The following is a 17390-nucleotide window of genomic DNA, read 5'->3' on the forward strand; positions in this document are numbered from 1 at the left end:
TCTCCCATCACACCGACGGGCTGCCAAGTTACACAAAATTTACGGGCAATAACAACCCCTTGCACACTCTTGTGGTCAAAGCACAGATGCGTGCGGACAATTTAGGCCCACCTTGTCACGTATTTGTCACCTTGTTTCATAATAACTCTGCACTGAGTCCATGCCTATATGTGACTGTGCCACACTGAAGAAAATGACAGCATTTTCCAAACGTTCTTGCAAACTGAGGAGCAGTCTCAAATACTGCAGATATCACCCTTTACCTTTATTGGGTTTATATCATTATTGTATAAAAAAAAATCCCACAAAAATATTTGGGAAAATAAATAGACTAGGATGAGCCTGCTTCATCTCCACATAATCTGTAGATAAAACTCGACAAACTGGAATAATGCTGGCATAACTCATCCTTCAGCAAATATTTATTCCGGGTGCCATACGGTGTCAGAGACATAGGTCAATTCCATAAAACCTCTCCAGTCACAACCTCGATAAGCATCAGTACGAATTCTGCCTGAACAAGGACTATTAATGCGGGAAGAAAAAAGGGGTAAGGAGCCTTGCTTTGGGCCAAGAAAGATAAATGTCCATTTCTGTTGTAATTTTCTGCAAAACCTGAGCTCCCTGTTCCAGCCCAGAGGTTACAGATCTTCCTGGAACGTAATTACATTTGATAACAAACACCTCTGCCAAATGATCAAATTCAATCCCGTGCAAATGGCCAAGAGGACTGCGTGCTCCTGATGCAGTGCAGTGGCCCTCTACAGAGGACCCCATTTCACCCAGAAAACCTGATTTTATGGATGATACCATTTGCATCAGTTTATAGTGAAAAAATTAAAAGCACTGAGATGGAGCAGGTAAAGAAATAAATGTTTTTACTAAACATAGAGGCAAGAGGACGGTAACTCTCAATGGCAAAAGAATTACCATTCCTGCACTGCATATTTTTTCCAGAGTCAAGTGTATAAGAGCAGCCAGTTTTACATTTTCTCCAAAAAGATGGGGCTGAGAAGCAGAAAGGGAGCTGCTCTCTTCTGGCATCCTTGGGATGCCCTGCACTGGCAGGACCCTCTATCACGAGAAGACCACTGCTCCTTCCTTTCGAGCAGACTTCTCCATAAACAGGGAGTCTATAGCAGGAGGGCGGACCAGGAATCGCCCAAGAACCGCAAATGTCCTCCTGCAGCAGGAGCAGAGCAGTGGCCAAGCTGRAGAGATGACAGGAAGGAAAAGGCCTCTAGAGGGACTCTTGGAATTTGTTCTGTCTCAAAAGTCATTAAAATCGGGGGACAGGAAGGAAAAACTGGAGGAAAGGACACGTGCGCTGCAAGGACACTGTTATCAGGAGATGAATATGTCTGCAAGTCTTTTATTTAATTCAACAGCTACGCGTTTTCCTACTTAAAAAGTTGCCTTTGCTCTATTTTGCTTTTGTGACCTAATAAAAGTAATCTTAGGATTGCAGGCACTCAGTACCTCTTGGTGGACTTCCTTCAAGAAAGGAAGGGGTATTTCCATGTCACAGCTCCAGCTATCTCAGGCTCCCATAACTGAGCTCAGGATGGAGAGGATGACTATCTACCATGCGATATGTTTTTTATTGTGAGGCAAAAGAGGAAAATTTAAGAAGGAACTTGACTGTCTCTTAGGAGAGAGAGTTGATTTATCACTGTAAAATCATATTAGTTAGCAGAAAGGTGACAAAGTAATCCTACTTTGGCTATTCAAAAGTTAAAATAGGTTCCTACAGAAATCCTTAAGTATTAAATTCCATTAAGGCAATTTTTTGAAAAGAAAGGCTTTTTCCCTTTCTTTCTATATCATCAGTGCCAAACCCATAAAATTCCTGTATCAGCATGTGCACACTGCTGCACAGAACAGAACTTACCTCCAACACCTCAGCATCCTGGACTTGGCAGAAAAAAAATGTGGAGAAATCATGAAGGCTTACTGGTAATTATTTCTCATGGATATATATATATATATATAAAAAAACAGCCTGTGATTTACACCAGGCTGTGTCACAGAGGGAGGTACTGGCAAAATCTGCAATGATGTCAAACAAGCAAAGAACTAACTGATAAAAAACCTGGCGGGATGCTTTTTGCAAAATTAGTTACAACATATTTTCTGTAGCTGCCATTTCAAGTAAATGACTCAGCTGTTTTAATTAGTCCCTCAAAATACCAAAAAATAAGATGAAGGCATATTATAGGCTCATCTCTTATGATTTTTATTTTCTGGTTGGAAGGAAGTTTTAAAAATGCAGAGTCTGAAGGACGTGCTAAAAACTTCAAATCCCCATACTTTTAACGCAAGCTACCTTCTGCTATTTCTAGGATGTCTGTTACAACGCTGTCTTCTTCTATCTTGTCTTTCAAAGATATGAACCCCTGACAACTCTTGCTGTCTTCTTTAGGAGATACAGCTACTCAGCACCTGTGAAAATTAGATCTTGACTCAAGTCAATTTAATATCAGAGACAAGTCTTCACTGCTAGCCTTGAAGGTCCCAAACACCTATTTATCCATCTTGCAGGTAGGCTACACAGAGTGACAGTAGCAATCTATGCAGATGGAATTTGGCGTGACCTACAGACAGATGTATAAGGAGGACTCACTCAACCTGTCCCACTCCATCTGAGATTACAAAGAAAGGTTTCAATGATAAAAAATAACATTTTTATCACAAGCACTTCTTCATTAGTATTTAGAGGAAAAACACTTCACTAAGATGTGTAAGAATGACAAGAGAGTTTTGGTACATACTTGTGTTTCTGACCCAGTCCCTCTTCAAACTAACAGGCTAAGTGTTAAAAGAAGGAGTGACATTACCATCATGTCTAAGTTAAAATTTATTTAATACGAAGAAGTTTACAAATCCACCATGCAATCCACCAGGCTCTCAATCTGGGACTAGGATGACTAGAGTATATCTTTGTGCTGCTTTGCCCACAATACTCTTTCATCTGCAGAGGTCTGAGGGGTTTGCAAATTAACTAGGACTCGTTTTACTGAACTCCTGCGCAGAATAAACTGATGACACAGAAGAAGAAATGCTGTCCTTTCTTATTTCCATTTCAGTTCTCTAGCCATGAGACCGTGCTTTCTTTCACAACAATTTCATACAGAAAATGTTGCTTCATCCTAGAAGTCAGCTAAGTGATTTGATTTGACTTTGAGGAACAAACATGTGCCCTTCTGACTGTCTGATATAATTACTAAAACAGACTTTATAAACTATTCTCAGTAGATTCAGAATCAGCAGGAATGCTCTCCACCTATCTAACAGTTAAAACAGGGGCAGTGTCAGAGAAATTTCAGATGGATTTCTAGCGAGCTTCTGCAACAAACTCTACCACTGTCTTTCCTAACTCTTCAATATCGTGCCCATAGGAATAGGTTCTTTTAAGAACCTGGAGCTCCCTAAAGGGGACATATCCATTGCAAGCAAGTTAAACTTACTGAATCCATTAACATCTTGGCAGCTGGAAGAAAAAGCTTCTTCATTGTGAACAGCACTGAGTTTGGTAGAGGTCTTGTCTGAAGTAGCCACGGGACCCATCTCCCTCTGCGTGCTGGTCTGAGTCTCCTTCTGCTTCTTGGCTAGCTTCCTTTAGGGCATTTTGAAGAGGGGAGAAAGCAAGGTCAGTTCCCTCGTTAACAACAAAACAAAAAAAGAAAATACCAAAAAAAAAATCACAGTTATCCCACTTGGACTGACATGCAGGGCATGTGGCAAACAGCACGAGAAGAAAACCCATGGCTCTATCCTCTAATTGCTGTGGAGTGCCGTAAACATCGTGGTGGAAGCCTGTGCCCCTGAGCTTAGCTGTCCCTCCCAGCAACGCACCTCACACAAGCCTGCGTCACCCCAGCAGCACGCGTGCTACAACGTCCCCGGGGAGGGCGACGCGGGCACATGTCTGGAAGCCGCTCCAGGACGTCCAGCAGGCACTGGATGAGGACAGTGATTAGAGCTGCTCATTAGAAGGCAAACAGGATGTCGGCACCCGTCCCGCAAGGACACCTACGCTCGGTCTGGGATTTTGGCTCAATGCTCCAGTGAAGTGTGCGACCTGATGCTGGAACCGGAGACTTGGAGCAGGACTTTTGTCCTGTCCCCAAGCAGAGGGATGAGGACAGCAGCCTCCACTAGGTTTTCCCAAACACCCAAACCGCACTGAGAACCAGAGTCAGGAAAGAGCAGGGCAAATTAAAGGCTGAAGCCACTTTAAAAATGACTATGTTCAGATAGGCCTATTTTGGGAGAATGTGTCTTCTTATTCTGAGGAGACACCAAAAAACATTGGCAAGAGCAGAAACACTGCCAGCTCCGAAAACACTAACAAAGCTAAGAATATAAGCGGCTTCTCTTTTGCAAACACAGCTAATAATAAGAAAATGGAGAGAAGCAGAAAAAGTGAGCTGCTAAGCTTCCATTGACATTTGACTGCCCTGTGCTTCATTTGTTTCAGAGAGCAAAACTGTTTAAAAATGAATGTGTGACATTCTCCAACCCGCACCTTGAAAAAATATCACACAAATCCCTAGCACTGGCAAAGAACTTTGCTTACATGGCTTCCGCGGATAAGAAAATAAAACAAAATAAAAGGGAGAAAAACAGATTACTATAAGTAGGAGCTTTAGTTCTCTTTTCCCCCCTAACTCAAAGGAAAAAAAAAATCCTAACAACTAAATCATTTTGCAAAGAGGTTTTTCTTCACTAAAATGACATGCTTATGGTAAGTACTACCCATCTTTTGAACTTCATTAGATTCTTAAAAGGATATTCCTTGCAACATCGTTCAACAAGCTTTATTTGCTCACAGCAGATGCCAGAGCGGCGTTTATGAGCAAGCTCAAGCACGCAGCTGAGCACAAGCCTTCGTGAGCTGGGGCGGCTGGGCCAGCTGCATTCATTTGCAAGGAAAGGTCAAAGAGCACCAAAATTTGTGGCTGTATCTGCGGGAAACTACTATTTAAGGCAAGCTGCATGACCCAGACCAGGATAGCACAGGTTTTGGGAGAACTTCCACCRTCTGCTGCAAACTGCTGAACAAATGCATCCATCTCATCTGCTCAGGCAGGTGAGGATCAGCCTTTAGCGGTCTGAATTCAAACCCACGGCGACTCAAATCAGGGGCGTAATTACAGAGCTGTTTGCATGCTTAGACCTCACAGATCTCCATGATGTACCCACTTCTGCAGATGAAGATGCAAACGGTGGAACAGGGCTTGCATGATGAAGCAGAAAGCCGGCATTTAACAATGTTAAAAGCCTTAATTTCGATATACAGCAATGCTAGCACAGTTAGATTCATTAACTATGAGATACAGCCATGCGAGCCCACTACTTTGCGTGCGGTGGTACCTGAGGCAACAACAACAGCCTTAAGAGTGTATTAACTCTGGTCTGCACTTATTTTAATCCTTCAGATTTGCTAATCATACATGGCTACGTGGCTTCTTGGGCAACAGGAATTAAAATTTCTCAGTGGGGAACACTAATCCGAAACGCCGAAGTCCTTCATAAGAAGCACTCCAGACTGCTGGGGTGAGCGACTACAGCTTACCACTACTGAGGTTTAAAAACAGTGAGCCAAGAAGAGAGACCTCCTCAGTAAATCCAGATTAAATTATTTGTGGCAATAATTACCTGCAAGCCCCAATGCTCAGGATCTTTTCAGAAACGCCAAAAAGCTACAAAGAGCCAGAACCAGCAAACTCATTTTCCCTTCCAGTGAGTGAGCAGTAACACGTCCTGCACGGCCTATGCAGAAAAAAATCCCCCAAAACCCAAGCCCGCTGCTCCCCAAAGGCCTGCTGTGCAAAGCAGTTCTACCTGGTCCTGTAGAAGACAGAGAGGCCCCTAAAACATTGGCTTGAATGCCTAAAAAGAAAAGGTGACATGAGTTTAAAGTTCTCAACCTGACTCGCAACCGCCGCCGCCGCTCACCGCTGGCTGCCCGAGCTCGCGAGGGGCAGCCCAGGCGCCCGAAGAAGCCCCGCGGGAAGCTGCTCGGCAGCCGCCAGCGCTACGCGCCTCCGTCAGCAGCGCGCCGTCCGCTTCCGCCTCTCTCCCGCTGGCACCCGAGCACGCGAAAATTCCTCATCTAAATTTAGAGGAAGGCAGCTCTCTTTTGAGGATTTCCGAGCTAAGCTTGGCAGGCACGTCAAGGGCCTCGCGGTTTCTCAACGTGACTTTTCTGCCACGCTTACGTGTCTGGATAGAGTGGCAGCACAGCGCTAAGCCTATCTGCTCCTTACCATCGTTATAATTCACAGAAAGGATTATCAAATCAAATGACTAGCACTTGCTAGACTGTTCGGGATAGAGCTTAAACCCACAGCTAGGTAGAGCTTTATTTGCCGGCCCGTCAAAACGTCTTTGGAACTGGCAAAGCGTTGATCTGAAAAGGTCCGTTTCCGAAACCAGGGCGTTTCAAGAGCTCGCCGCGCAGCGCTGACGAGCGGCGCCAGGGACACGGCCCCCGCGCTCCTCGCCGCCCGGCACCCCGACCTCCAGCCGAAACGGCCGGCGGCGCCTCGGTGTCAATCACGGGCTGAGCGCTCGCCGGCCGGCCGCAGCGTGCGCCCGGCGGAGGCTGTCACCGGCCGTGGAGAAGACGCTTTCCGTCTCATGCATTATGCAGTCGAAAAGGGGAAGAAATACAGGCTGATACAATCAACACACGATGACGAGACTGAAATGTCAACATGTCAATAAGGTGAAATCAATGGCTGCTTTACATTTAAGTGTAAGGCAAACGTGCCAAAAAGACAACACGAACCCGTGGATGGAGTTTCCTGGGTTGCCCTTTGCAGCGCAATAAAGAGGGCTCATAAATGAAGAGAAGATGATGCATATGGGCACCATACACACAGCAGCGATGAATAAAAAATGCAACTAGCTGTATGATCAGGGAGTTGGAGCTGATTACGCTAAAGCAAGGACAGGAACTATTAACAGTGGACCTAAACTAAGTGTCAATTTTGAAAAAAACGATGGAGATTTGATCTAGTCATTTTTGAAACTTCTCTTCCTAGAGAATAAATGCAGACTGCTGAAACATCACATAGAAACTGCAGGATTTCCAGTGCAACAGTCAAGGACTGTATCAACTAGAAAGCATTTGCTACTACRGCTATAAATCAGAAAGTTCAAGCAATTTTTCCTTTTTAAGTGTTTGCAGGATCAGATTCCAGTTTTGTAGTGGTCTGGATAAACTGCAGGAATTATATTTTAAAAGCAGCTTCAAACACTTTCTAACTTTTTGTATTGATTTTACAAGCGTGAATGTTAAATCTGTAACTGCCACTCCTAAAGAGCTCTTGTACGTGTACGTTGACAGATTTAATTTTAGATGTCTCGCAAGGATGGATTATATATACTATAATGTGGATTTGCATGCACAGGTAATTTAGACATTAGGTATAGATCACCTAAGTTAAACATGAAATTTCCTCCTACAGACAAAAATTGCTTAGTGCCATGATTTCCAATAAGCAATTTAAGAAGGCTACACAGTACAATTCCTACCAGATATTTGTGCAGAGCAGCCTGCCAGGAGGTCGCGCGCCRTTTATTGTGGAATCTGCACAAATTCAAGGAAGGCCATGCAAACGCACAACGGGGAGCACTGGTTAAATAGCGGTTTTACCAAAGAGGAGCCGCCTCTCCCCTGCCTCAGTGCTAGATCACAAGCTCCACTCGGATGAACAGTTTCACGTTGGTGTAATAAAAGGTAGTAATTAAACACAGCGCCACGCGCTGCAGGGCGCAGAGTAATCCTTTTGCTCTAATTTGGGATCGGTAAGGTCTCTGTGGTAGTACTGTGCCCACTTCTGCAACACCGCACTTCAAATCACACGTGTACCAAAGGGAGACGGTCAAGAGGAGACCAACGAGACAGGTAAATCTAGAAAACACGCCCTACAGGTGGTCTTCAAATACATGCAAGGGTACCACGACCACAGGGAAGGTGCTCTCCCGGTCCACAGTGGCTCGGGAAAGAGCGATGGGGCTCAACTATGGGAAGGGTCGTTCATTTTAGACTTTGGAAAACCTTCATGCAGCAAAGACCCTTCACTCAAGTAGACCGCGTAGGTAGGTAGGTCACTGGAGGCCTTCACACAGAGCATGACAGGAGCAGAGCAGGAGAGAGGGGCAGCACGACGGCRGCGGCGGGGACCTCCTCCCCGCTCCTACGCGGCCGCGCTCGTGCTGGGAACCGCAGGTCCTCGCGTCTCCTCGCCTGTCACCAGCGGGGCTGAGGGCCACCCTCCGGCCTAAGCACACAGGCAGGTTACTGCTTCGCGCCGCCCGTACAAGGGCAAAGCCTCCGCTCGCCGCTGAGCGTCGAGACAGCTGTGCTCGTACTTTCTTAGTGCCTGCCACAGTGACGCCAAACTCAGCGCAGGAACGGTTCTTAGAGGGTCTGCGAGTGTAGGAGGGGACTCTCTAACGCTTCCTTGGGCAAATTAATCCCTGTATTTGTGGGGGACGTTTACCCACAACGGTACCAACACTGGAATAGTCAGGAGCAGGTAAGAGACATACAGCAGAAGAACATACTTGTATAAACAGACTCACCAAGCACATCCCTCTTCAGAGCTTAGGCTAACAGCTACCAGGAGGACACGTTCTAAATAAAATCTCACCTACCGCCTGGATCTTTTTTATTTTTTGCCTTCGTTAGCCTGGCATAACCACTGATTCATTATTCTGTTCCTCCAGCAGCTAATGAAAAATCAGTTTCCTCCTAAAATTTTGATTTAACAAGCTGACCTGCACAAGCAGATCCCACTTTCTATGGAAATATATACGGATATTTATGCATGCATGTGTTTATGCAGAATTACACCTGTAAACGAAATTGATGTTTTATTTCTTTTCAAATGCCCTCACAGAAGCTGGAAATAAATTCAGCACATAAATTCTGTTATTTCAAAAAAATGCAGGTATAAATTTAGCCTAATGCCTTTGACAGAATCTCTCCCATTAAGAGAAACTCCTGGCTCAAACTTCTGCAACAGTTACAATTTGTATGAAATTACAGTGGGAGTTGCAGGTGCTCCCAGCATTGCAATAGGGTCCTCAGCACTCCTGCCAGAGCAGGGATAACGGAAAGCAACTTATTTGCCATTGAGAGTCCTTTTCTCCCAAACAACATTAAACTCAGTGCTTGTAACACATACACGAGTCCATCTACTTCCAGAAAGATTTCTACTCTGGACTGATACCACTCTCGATCAAATGTCATTCTGTAACACAGTACGTATGATCAGCAGAAAGAAAAGAAAAAAAAACATAGAAAAGAAAACAACATCAACATTTCCATTCCTTACCCTTGGGAGGAAATAATAAAGCATTCATAAGGGCCCTGCAATGAAAATTACTAAAAATATGTTGTAAATGAGGTGTCTGTCATTAAATGCAAAACCTGCTTTAAAGTAGATATAATGCTGTCTACGTTTTACAGTTTCACCTAGGCAAAGAAAGAAAAACTCTCAGGCACTGCTAGGTCATACTGCAGCTGCTGCAATGTTACGGCCTATAATTTTAACAGCACAACATTGAACTGTATCTTACAATGTATTAAACTTATGTGTAGCGTGAAAGAACTAGCAATTCTGTAGAAATCTCAGGTAAAATTTGTTCTCAGCCTAAATGCAGAGTAACTCCTTTGAACAGTTTCCAGCCTCATCCCGGTGACAGTGATATTATCAGTGCATCAGGACCGGAGCTCAGAGCTCTCCGTCTTTCTCTTCCCTCGCAAAGCGAGGAGGATTTAACTGGCGTGCCCTGCACTGGTAGAGCAAGTTCTGTCCGCGGATGTCAAAGCGCCTGCAACTAACTTTTAATGATGGGTAAACTGAGGTACGCAAAATGATGTCGACCCCGCACGCCTACCAAGTTAGAAAAAGAGGCCTCCTGGGTTTGTATTTCCACTTAATCTGTGCTAAAGATCTTTACAGCCTTCTCTTTCAGCCACAATAATATCCCTTCCCCTACGTTGTAGGCAGTTTTTTATGAAGTGCTGCCATGCAAAAATCCCATAGCTATTTACTCAATAAGCACAAACTAGCATGAAGAGGAGCTTCTCTTATAAACGAATAGGCATTTTTGAGTGGTTTCTCTGAAGTTACAGGTACTCTACCATCTTACAGAATCCGAGTCCTGGAGAGCAACAGAATGCAAGTGATTTTGGTCCCTAACAAGAAGAAATGACAGCAAAGCAGGTGAGAAAGGGTTAAGAGGAATTATCTGAAAGCAGAAAAGAATTACTCCAAGCAGCACAAGTTTGAAGTCCAGAAATTGAAAYGAAAAATAAAGCAATGCAGTCCATATGGCTGTATTTAAAGGTCTGCCAGCAGATCTATTTGASAACCTGCTTTTCAATACTGATAACCCATTCAATTCAAATTTGCTTCAGGACTAAAACATTCATCTGAGGTCATAGCAYGGAAACCAATTCTATTACAAAAATCTCTCAATATACATATTGCTGCTCTTATTTTCGTAACACTTCAAATAAACTTAAATCAGACCTCTTTCTGTTCATAAGAGGCTCTGGCAATTTCTGTCAGCTTCGCCTAAGATAGCAATCCTTAGCAATTTAAGATTTTCATCTGCAATCACAATAAAACACCCCATTTCATGTGGAACCTGAAACRTGAAACTAAATAAAATTTAATCATGTGCTCCTTGATGGAGTCTCCTGCTTTCTTCCTTCACTAGTGTCCTTCATACCAATTGTTTAGGAAAAAAAWGAGACCTTGGTTTTGCCAGATCAGGGATCAGGCCAAGCTTTGGTCAGAAATGAAAYGCTGATACGCACAGCTTGACGCCGCCGGAAGTATGTATCGTCTGATGACTATTTAGGCGTCACCTCTACTGTAGTGATGTCCCAGCTGGCAGAGCTTGTGCTAGGTGGGATACCTGGGACACCACGAGCACAGAACTAATAATGATCTCTCTGCAGAAAGTCTGGAGTGCCGTGTTGGGGAAATACAGTTACATGGTTTCTGCAGCCTGAGTTCCAAGCTCCATTCAATGCTTCAGCGGGTGCTACAAACACCTAAGCCTGCCTGGAGGCACCTCTGACTTCCCTCCACTGCGATACGCTGCACGATGCACATCTACCTTATTAAATCTTTACAGCTCATCACTACTTGCTTCTGCAGCTGCTGAAACTCAGTGCAACCTCATGCTTGGGYGATCTCCAGAGGCTTATTTCTTCACTTTTCTTGAGTCACTCTCCTGATCCCTGAAAAAAAGTTCTAACGTATGTGATCCATCGAAGCCACTGCAAGACAGCAAAGAGACGGCTTCATGATGTCCTTACTTTCTCTGTAGCAGAGTAATCCTCAGCTGACTACTTAAAGCAATGCTGTGGCTCAGTTGTAAAAAGGGGTCAGACAGGGCTCAGAATTTGATTCATGGTTCTTAAATACATGGAACTCAAAATATAATAAAGCAGCGAACAGCCTGACCACATACTGCCTGCAGGGAGAAGACAAAATTGTAAYGGAAGACCGGGGACTGAATTTTACAGGCAATGGCGCTGATTGTTCATAAGGAAACGAAAACAGTGTAAGAGCACAGATAGCACTATTCTGACATCCATGGGAAATGTGCAGAAGAGGCAGTAGCATGAAAAGCACTTATATGTTAAAACTGTCCCCGAGTTTAACACGCAGTTTAACTTTTATTGAAATCATTCTGATTTTTTRCAGTCAAATGCTATTCTTGGAGAAGTGGTGTGAAGTCTAGAGAAAAGGGAGTTATTCTGCATTTACTATTAYGCAACTGAGCAGAGTCAGGTCTCATTCGTGTGGGTTTCAAACGCTGCACGTTTAGGCTCTCTACGTAGGTAACAAATGGAAGAGGTTCCTCTTTCAATTATTTTCTGATCTGTCACTTCGAGAAGTAAAAACACTCCAACAGGTACATAGGGAGCCTAATACTTAAGTCCTTCACCCTGTTCTTAAGACTTAAACCAACTCACATGGAAAAGAAGTCAACTTCCACGAAAATGGCCGAATGTCAGTGCCCTCCTTGTGCTGACGGGCTGAACACCTTACAGACGTGCCACAGGACAACGCTATGAGGTCCCGATGCAGGTACACGTAGGAACAGGCAAAGGAGGAGGTTGCCAGGGCTGACAGACTCCAGGGACGAGCGGGACAGACGTTGTCCTTTGGACAACTTTGTCTATGCCAGAGGCCCAGAAAGTCAGGCAGGTTGCTGCTTTTGAGGGAAAGGTTTAGGTGTGTGATACGGACCTGATCCTCTCAAAAGCAGYAGTTGCTTTCTCCATCCGTCCCTGCTGTCAGACGGCAGCAAAGGTATCCAACTCAACCCTCCAGGACTCTTTCTTCAGATGATTGCTCCAGTTTTCCTCTCCTCCTGATCCTCTGACAACTACCATCGTGGCAGAAACACCTCCTCGATCTTCAGGCAATGGCTGGCTCTGGAGGTATTATACGTAAAGCATTTTCATGCGCCTTAACAACTGCCCTAATTATGCAGCACCGTCATTAGGACTGGAGAGGTGATTTAGGTCTGAAAATCTGAGCCAACTGAACATCCAGGGGTCTAAACGGAGACTCCGGACCTYGCAGCTCTAGGAACAGAGACACTTGCTGAGAAAACAGAGTCCTAGTTCCTGGCTAACAAAAAGAACATCAAGCCTATTCAGAAACCTTCTGTTTTTAAAAAAGCTTATATCCAAGGCTGAGAAATTCCTGACAACAGCTTTTAGGAGTGAATTTCCCTGCAGTCCCTGGCTAAGTATGGTGKACAACGAATGTACTCTGCATTTGTCCATTAGCATGTGAAGAACTATAAATGTTAACTGACATATCTATGCCCGTTTGCACAGGTGTTTGCAGGCACAAGTTGTAGGTGCAATGGGGAAACAGGGAAAATATAATAAGTGTGAAATGAGAAAATAAAATGCAAGCTGCTAGAAAGACAAGGATACGTGGAATGGTTAAAAAAAAAGTGGTAAAAGAAAAGCATACAAGAAAGCACAAATTACAACAGCGAGCATGCTCAGGAAACATCATCTCCAGCTAGGTACTTACAAGTAATAGGAGTAGGAATATGCATTTCTTCTAAATGTTGACAGCCAGTCAGATGAAGAAAATGTCCAAAAGGAAAAAAAGAAAAAATACATAATTAGATTTATATGAACTCTTAGCTTTTTTTCAGTGTACAAAATACTTGTGCTGCCATTTGTACTGAGTTATTTGTCTCCTACACTTTTTTCCAGCAGCTGTATGTGCTTGAGGAACGGATACTGAACTGGAGACAGGAAATATGGTTCTGTTTCCACTTCTGCTACTGATTTCTTGTGTCACTACAAAAATGTCACTTCCTCTCTTTCTGCCTCAATTTCACGTATAATGAGACTTACCTTTGTTTGTAAAGTGCTTTAACATTTTTGGAACGGAAAGCATTATGTAAAAGCTATTAATATAAATAACAACAAATAGGAAAGCGGCACTGAACAATGCCACAATTTTGGAATATTCAGATAACGAACAAACTGTGTACTGACAACCCAAGGCTCATCAAACCCTGAACTGCAAATAGTTTATCAACAATTCAAGGAGCATTACATATTTATAGCTGATCGCTGGCTCTGCAYCAGCTTTCTGTGTCACTGCGATGAAACGTTTCCTTTTCCAGTTTTTCTACAATAAGCGTCAGAACCTTTTTGATACAGAGCAGCATCACAAAATGAGCCCTGGCACAGAGTTACAGGTTAAGAGGGGATGTCTTCCCTTTCAGAGCCAGAAAAGAGCTTCTCTGAAAAGGCTGTTTTGCTACAGACACTGCCCATATTATTAATGATAAAACAATAAAATATCAGGAAGCACTTACAAAGTGCAGGCGCGGGATACAGGGGGTCACTTCAGYGATCGCTCTGGGCACAGCTGCCACGAGGACGCGCGGGAAGGGGACGCAGCGCACCACCGGGGCGCTCCGCGCACAGCCACCCGCGCTGCCGGGCGCATACTGCGCTTATGGCCATCTGCACAGCTGCCTCGTCCTACCTCCTCGCGTTCGAAACACCTCCCGCCCCATTTCCTCATATATTTAATCTGTTGCCCTGGGAAGGGGTTTCTCCTGGGAAAAGACAGCTGACTACAAATGCCCTAAAAGGTCACGCTGCAATGACGTCTGTTTTGCCTGGTTGGGGCTCTCGCTATAAACCGAAATTCAGGCTGGACACCTGACCTATCCCACGCTATTTGCGTGACTCTGAGTCCCGGGAACGCCACCAAATATTTATGGCGTAACAGTAGAATCCCGTGAAACTCAGAAATTCTGCATGAGACGGCAACACCTCAATTAAAAAGCTGCGATTGCCACTGAGCTTCGCCGTGAAATTCTGAGTTCCTCTGAACCTCTAAGCAAAGGCGAAAGCACCAGGATGTGCAAAATGAGAACCAACGCAGCGGAACCGGCCCCGGAAATATCCCATTAAGCCCCTCTGATACGCCAGCATCATGTTTCACGCAGCACTGCCGACTGTAATCCTGCTGTTGAACATCTTGCAGTATTTTCTGCTTTTCTCATGTCTCAGCCACTGGACATATGTGCTCGCAYGAGCCTCTCACTTCTCATTAAAAAACTGCCTATCCCTCAAGGCAGCAGAAGGAAGCTCGCAAAGACGAACTCCCTAAGGATGGAAAATAAAAGGCAGCGAACAAAAGGAGGATCGTATTTTGGAAACGGCCAGGCCATTTTGGCTCAAATTCTCCCCAAATATACTGCCTAAGACATGTGCTTACTAAGCAATATTTCAAAACTCAGTGTTAAAATTGGTCAGAGTTACAGACCACTGAAAACATGCCTTGCCCCTAAAACGCACCAGGCAACCTGCAAACCCTGCCCATCATACGGACAGAACGTCCTTCTTAAAAAAGGACACAAAAGCGATAGGGGTCACTGAACGTGCAAATACCTCTCCAGTAATTCTGCCCTATAACTCAGGTATGTTCTGCTTAAGAAGCTGTTGGGTTTTATTTAATTAGTTTTAGGCAACAACCTAAATCCTAATCCAGAATAAGGAGCTGACTTTTTCATAGACGGAACTAATCCGAGACCCTACACAGCCCCAAATCTCTACCARCAGCAGTTTAAAGAAGTTATTTGCAGTAGACCCGTGACAGGCTGTCTGATCCTATTTATTCAGTCTTATACTTCAAGGGGTCACTAGAGGCTCCGTCCTCGCAAAGGCGCCAGTCTGAGAAGTGTCACATCCCTCACTCCAGGGAAACGCGAGTCGCAGTGACGGAGGAGTCAAAACTGGCCAGATGGGATCAGAACTGACCAGCRTCTAATCCTGTTGGGGGGCAAAGTCAATGGGTATTTCCTCCAGGAAAAAAGTTTACAAATGCCTTTTTTTTCTTTGTTTCGCCATGGTTTTCCTAAGCAGTCATTTATTCTCTATTACACAAAAATATTTAACTAATACTAAGGACAAACAAACAAGCTCCTTAGAGCATTAGCAATGCCTTGATACAATAAATAGGAGGTATTTCAAGGTACGTATCTATTAATGAAAAAAGGCTGCGCTGCCTTGAGTTAGGTGGGTAATTGCACCCATGTGGGCACTGATCACCAACTCGCATGCTGTAAATTAACAGGCTCAATTATTCTGCAGCAATTTGCGTGTCCACATCCAGATGTTGATATCAGAGCTGTAAATATGCAACTCATATAGCTAGTGGGGCTCCAAAACCGGGAAAACAAATTGTGTTAACTGCTTTGAGTTTAAATACCATATGACACTTAGTCATATTTAAAGCAGGAATTTATTATACACGAACACACATTTTTTTACATAGATGTACACATACACACACAAACATGCTAGCAGGCTTTAGGTGACCCCCAGGGTTGAACTAAAATATTTTAGATAACACAGAATCAAACCCAATTTTTCAACTGCATAAAAATTCCAGCTAGCTTAATTCAACCTCACATATCTGACTGAACTCCATAAAACAGCTGGCAGGCCCCCAAAATTTGCCAGTTGCAAAAAATTTTAAGTACGATCTATTGAAATACGAGCCAATTCTTGGCCAGGCCTTACATATGTACGATTCAAAAAAGTATACATATTTCAGGTGTCTCCCAAAAGCAAAAAGTAACTTCTGATGATCTCTCTAATCCTAATCTCAAACCAGTTTCCTTCTTCTCTTAGTGCTTCCCCCTCTTCTACTTGCTCTCCTTCCTTCGCTCTGTGCGCGGGCTAACAAAGTGCTTCATTCAGGAAAATCAAATGGATTGTGTCCATTACTGAGGAGCTATAATGCCCTGGACCATGAACAAATGCCACTCTGATATTTTCCAGCTCCATTTGAAGGAAATGCCTCAAGTTTGTCTAATTAAATTACTTTTCTGCATTGTTGCCTTGCAAGGCAAAACTGTCTCATGCTAATGCCTCTGCGCACTGAAAAGAGGATCTCGTTTTAAAGCAAGGTTAATACTGAAATTGAAGCCAGGAGGTTAAGCTCCTAGCATTTCTGTTCGTGGAACAGAACAGCTTTGTTGTTCAACTGTTTGCTCAGACGAGCGTGAGCTCCCAGTCACGCTCCTCCGGAAGTTCAAAGCAGCCCATGGTCCAAAGCAGCCTTCCCTTTTATAAAATCTGGCCCCTGTCTGCATTAGTTTACAAACAAAACGAGCCTGGCAGGCTGAAGTTCATCTTCAGGGAACGTTGTCCATACGCGCTTCCAAGCCTCCATGTGCTGTGACTGGTGGGGTCTGCTCAAGAGGAACCTCAAGTGCCACCGGCAGCCAGCAGGTTTCTCGAGGGACGCCAGGCAGACCCGGCGAAGTCCGGCCCCCGCAGCCTCTCTGGGCACCGCCGGAGCTTCTAAATGGGAAAGGATTTTGAAGTCGATGAGCCAGGCAGAGCTAACTTTTCTCCGTGGGACATCACACCCCAAATCACTCACCACTGCTGCTGCTGGAAGAGGTCCCCAGGGCAACGCGTGCAGAGTAGCAGGGACCAGCTCCGGGGAGCGTTTATGTCAAGCTCCGCTGTAYGGTGCAAAAGGGTCCCCAGGCGCCAGCCCCAAGAACTCGTCCTGCATCCTAAGTATTTCCATTCTGGGTTTGTTTGCTTTGCCTATTTGTGTAAAATAGCAATTTGCACTGCACCACTCATATAGCTGAAACATGGTGAGAATCAGGTGTTGGAAAAACCTGGATTTTGATAGATCTGCCCATCATTTACTCACCTGAGTTAAATGTGCATCAGAAAAAATTACAGGAAAAATCCAGTTATTTTATAAACTTGCTAACAAAACTATATAATATGGTCTCTAGGTTTCCTCCTGACCCGTAATGAAGGTTTG

At 44.3% G+C, this 17390-nt stretch overlaps 1 protein-coding gene across 1 annotated transcript in view; it reads right to left on the bottom strand.

Annotated features, from left to right (window-relative positions):
• The window catches only part of PTPRT (protein tyrosine phosphatase, receptor type T), a 344949-nt gene that overhangs the window by 47425 nt on the left and 280134 nt on the right, over positions 1-17390 (bottom strand). Inside the window, exons 16-18 of the mRNA XM_026076804.1 lie at positions 13098-13127; positions 5848-5895; positions 3468-3616 (exon numbers count right to left, since the gene is read on the bottom strand). Of these exons, the coding sequence (XP_025932589.1) occupies positions 3468-3616; positions 5848-5895; positions 13098-13127 (227 nt within the window). The remainder of the gene's footprint in view (positions 1-3467; positions 3617-5847; positions 5896-13097; positions 13128-17390) is intronic.

Source organism: Apteryx rowi, unplaced genomic scaffold, assembly GCF_003343035.1.
Source record: "Apteryx rowi isolate R43461 unplaced genomic scaffold, aptRow1 scaffold_44, whole genome shotgun sequence".
NCBI classification, from domain to species: Eukaryota; Metazoa; Chordata; class Aves; order Apterygiformes; family Apterygidae; genus Apteryx; species Apteryx rowi.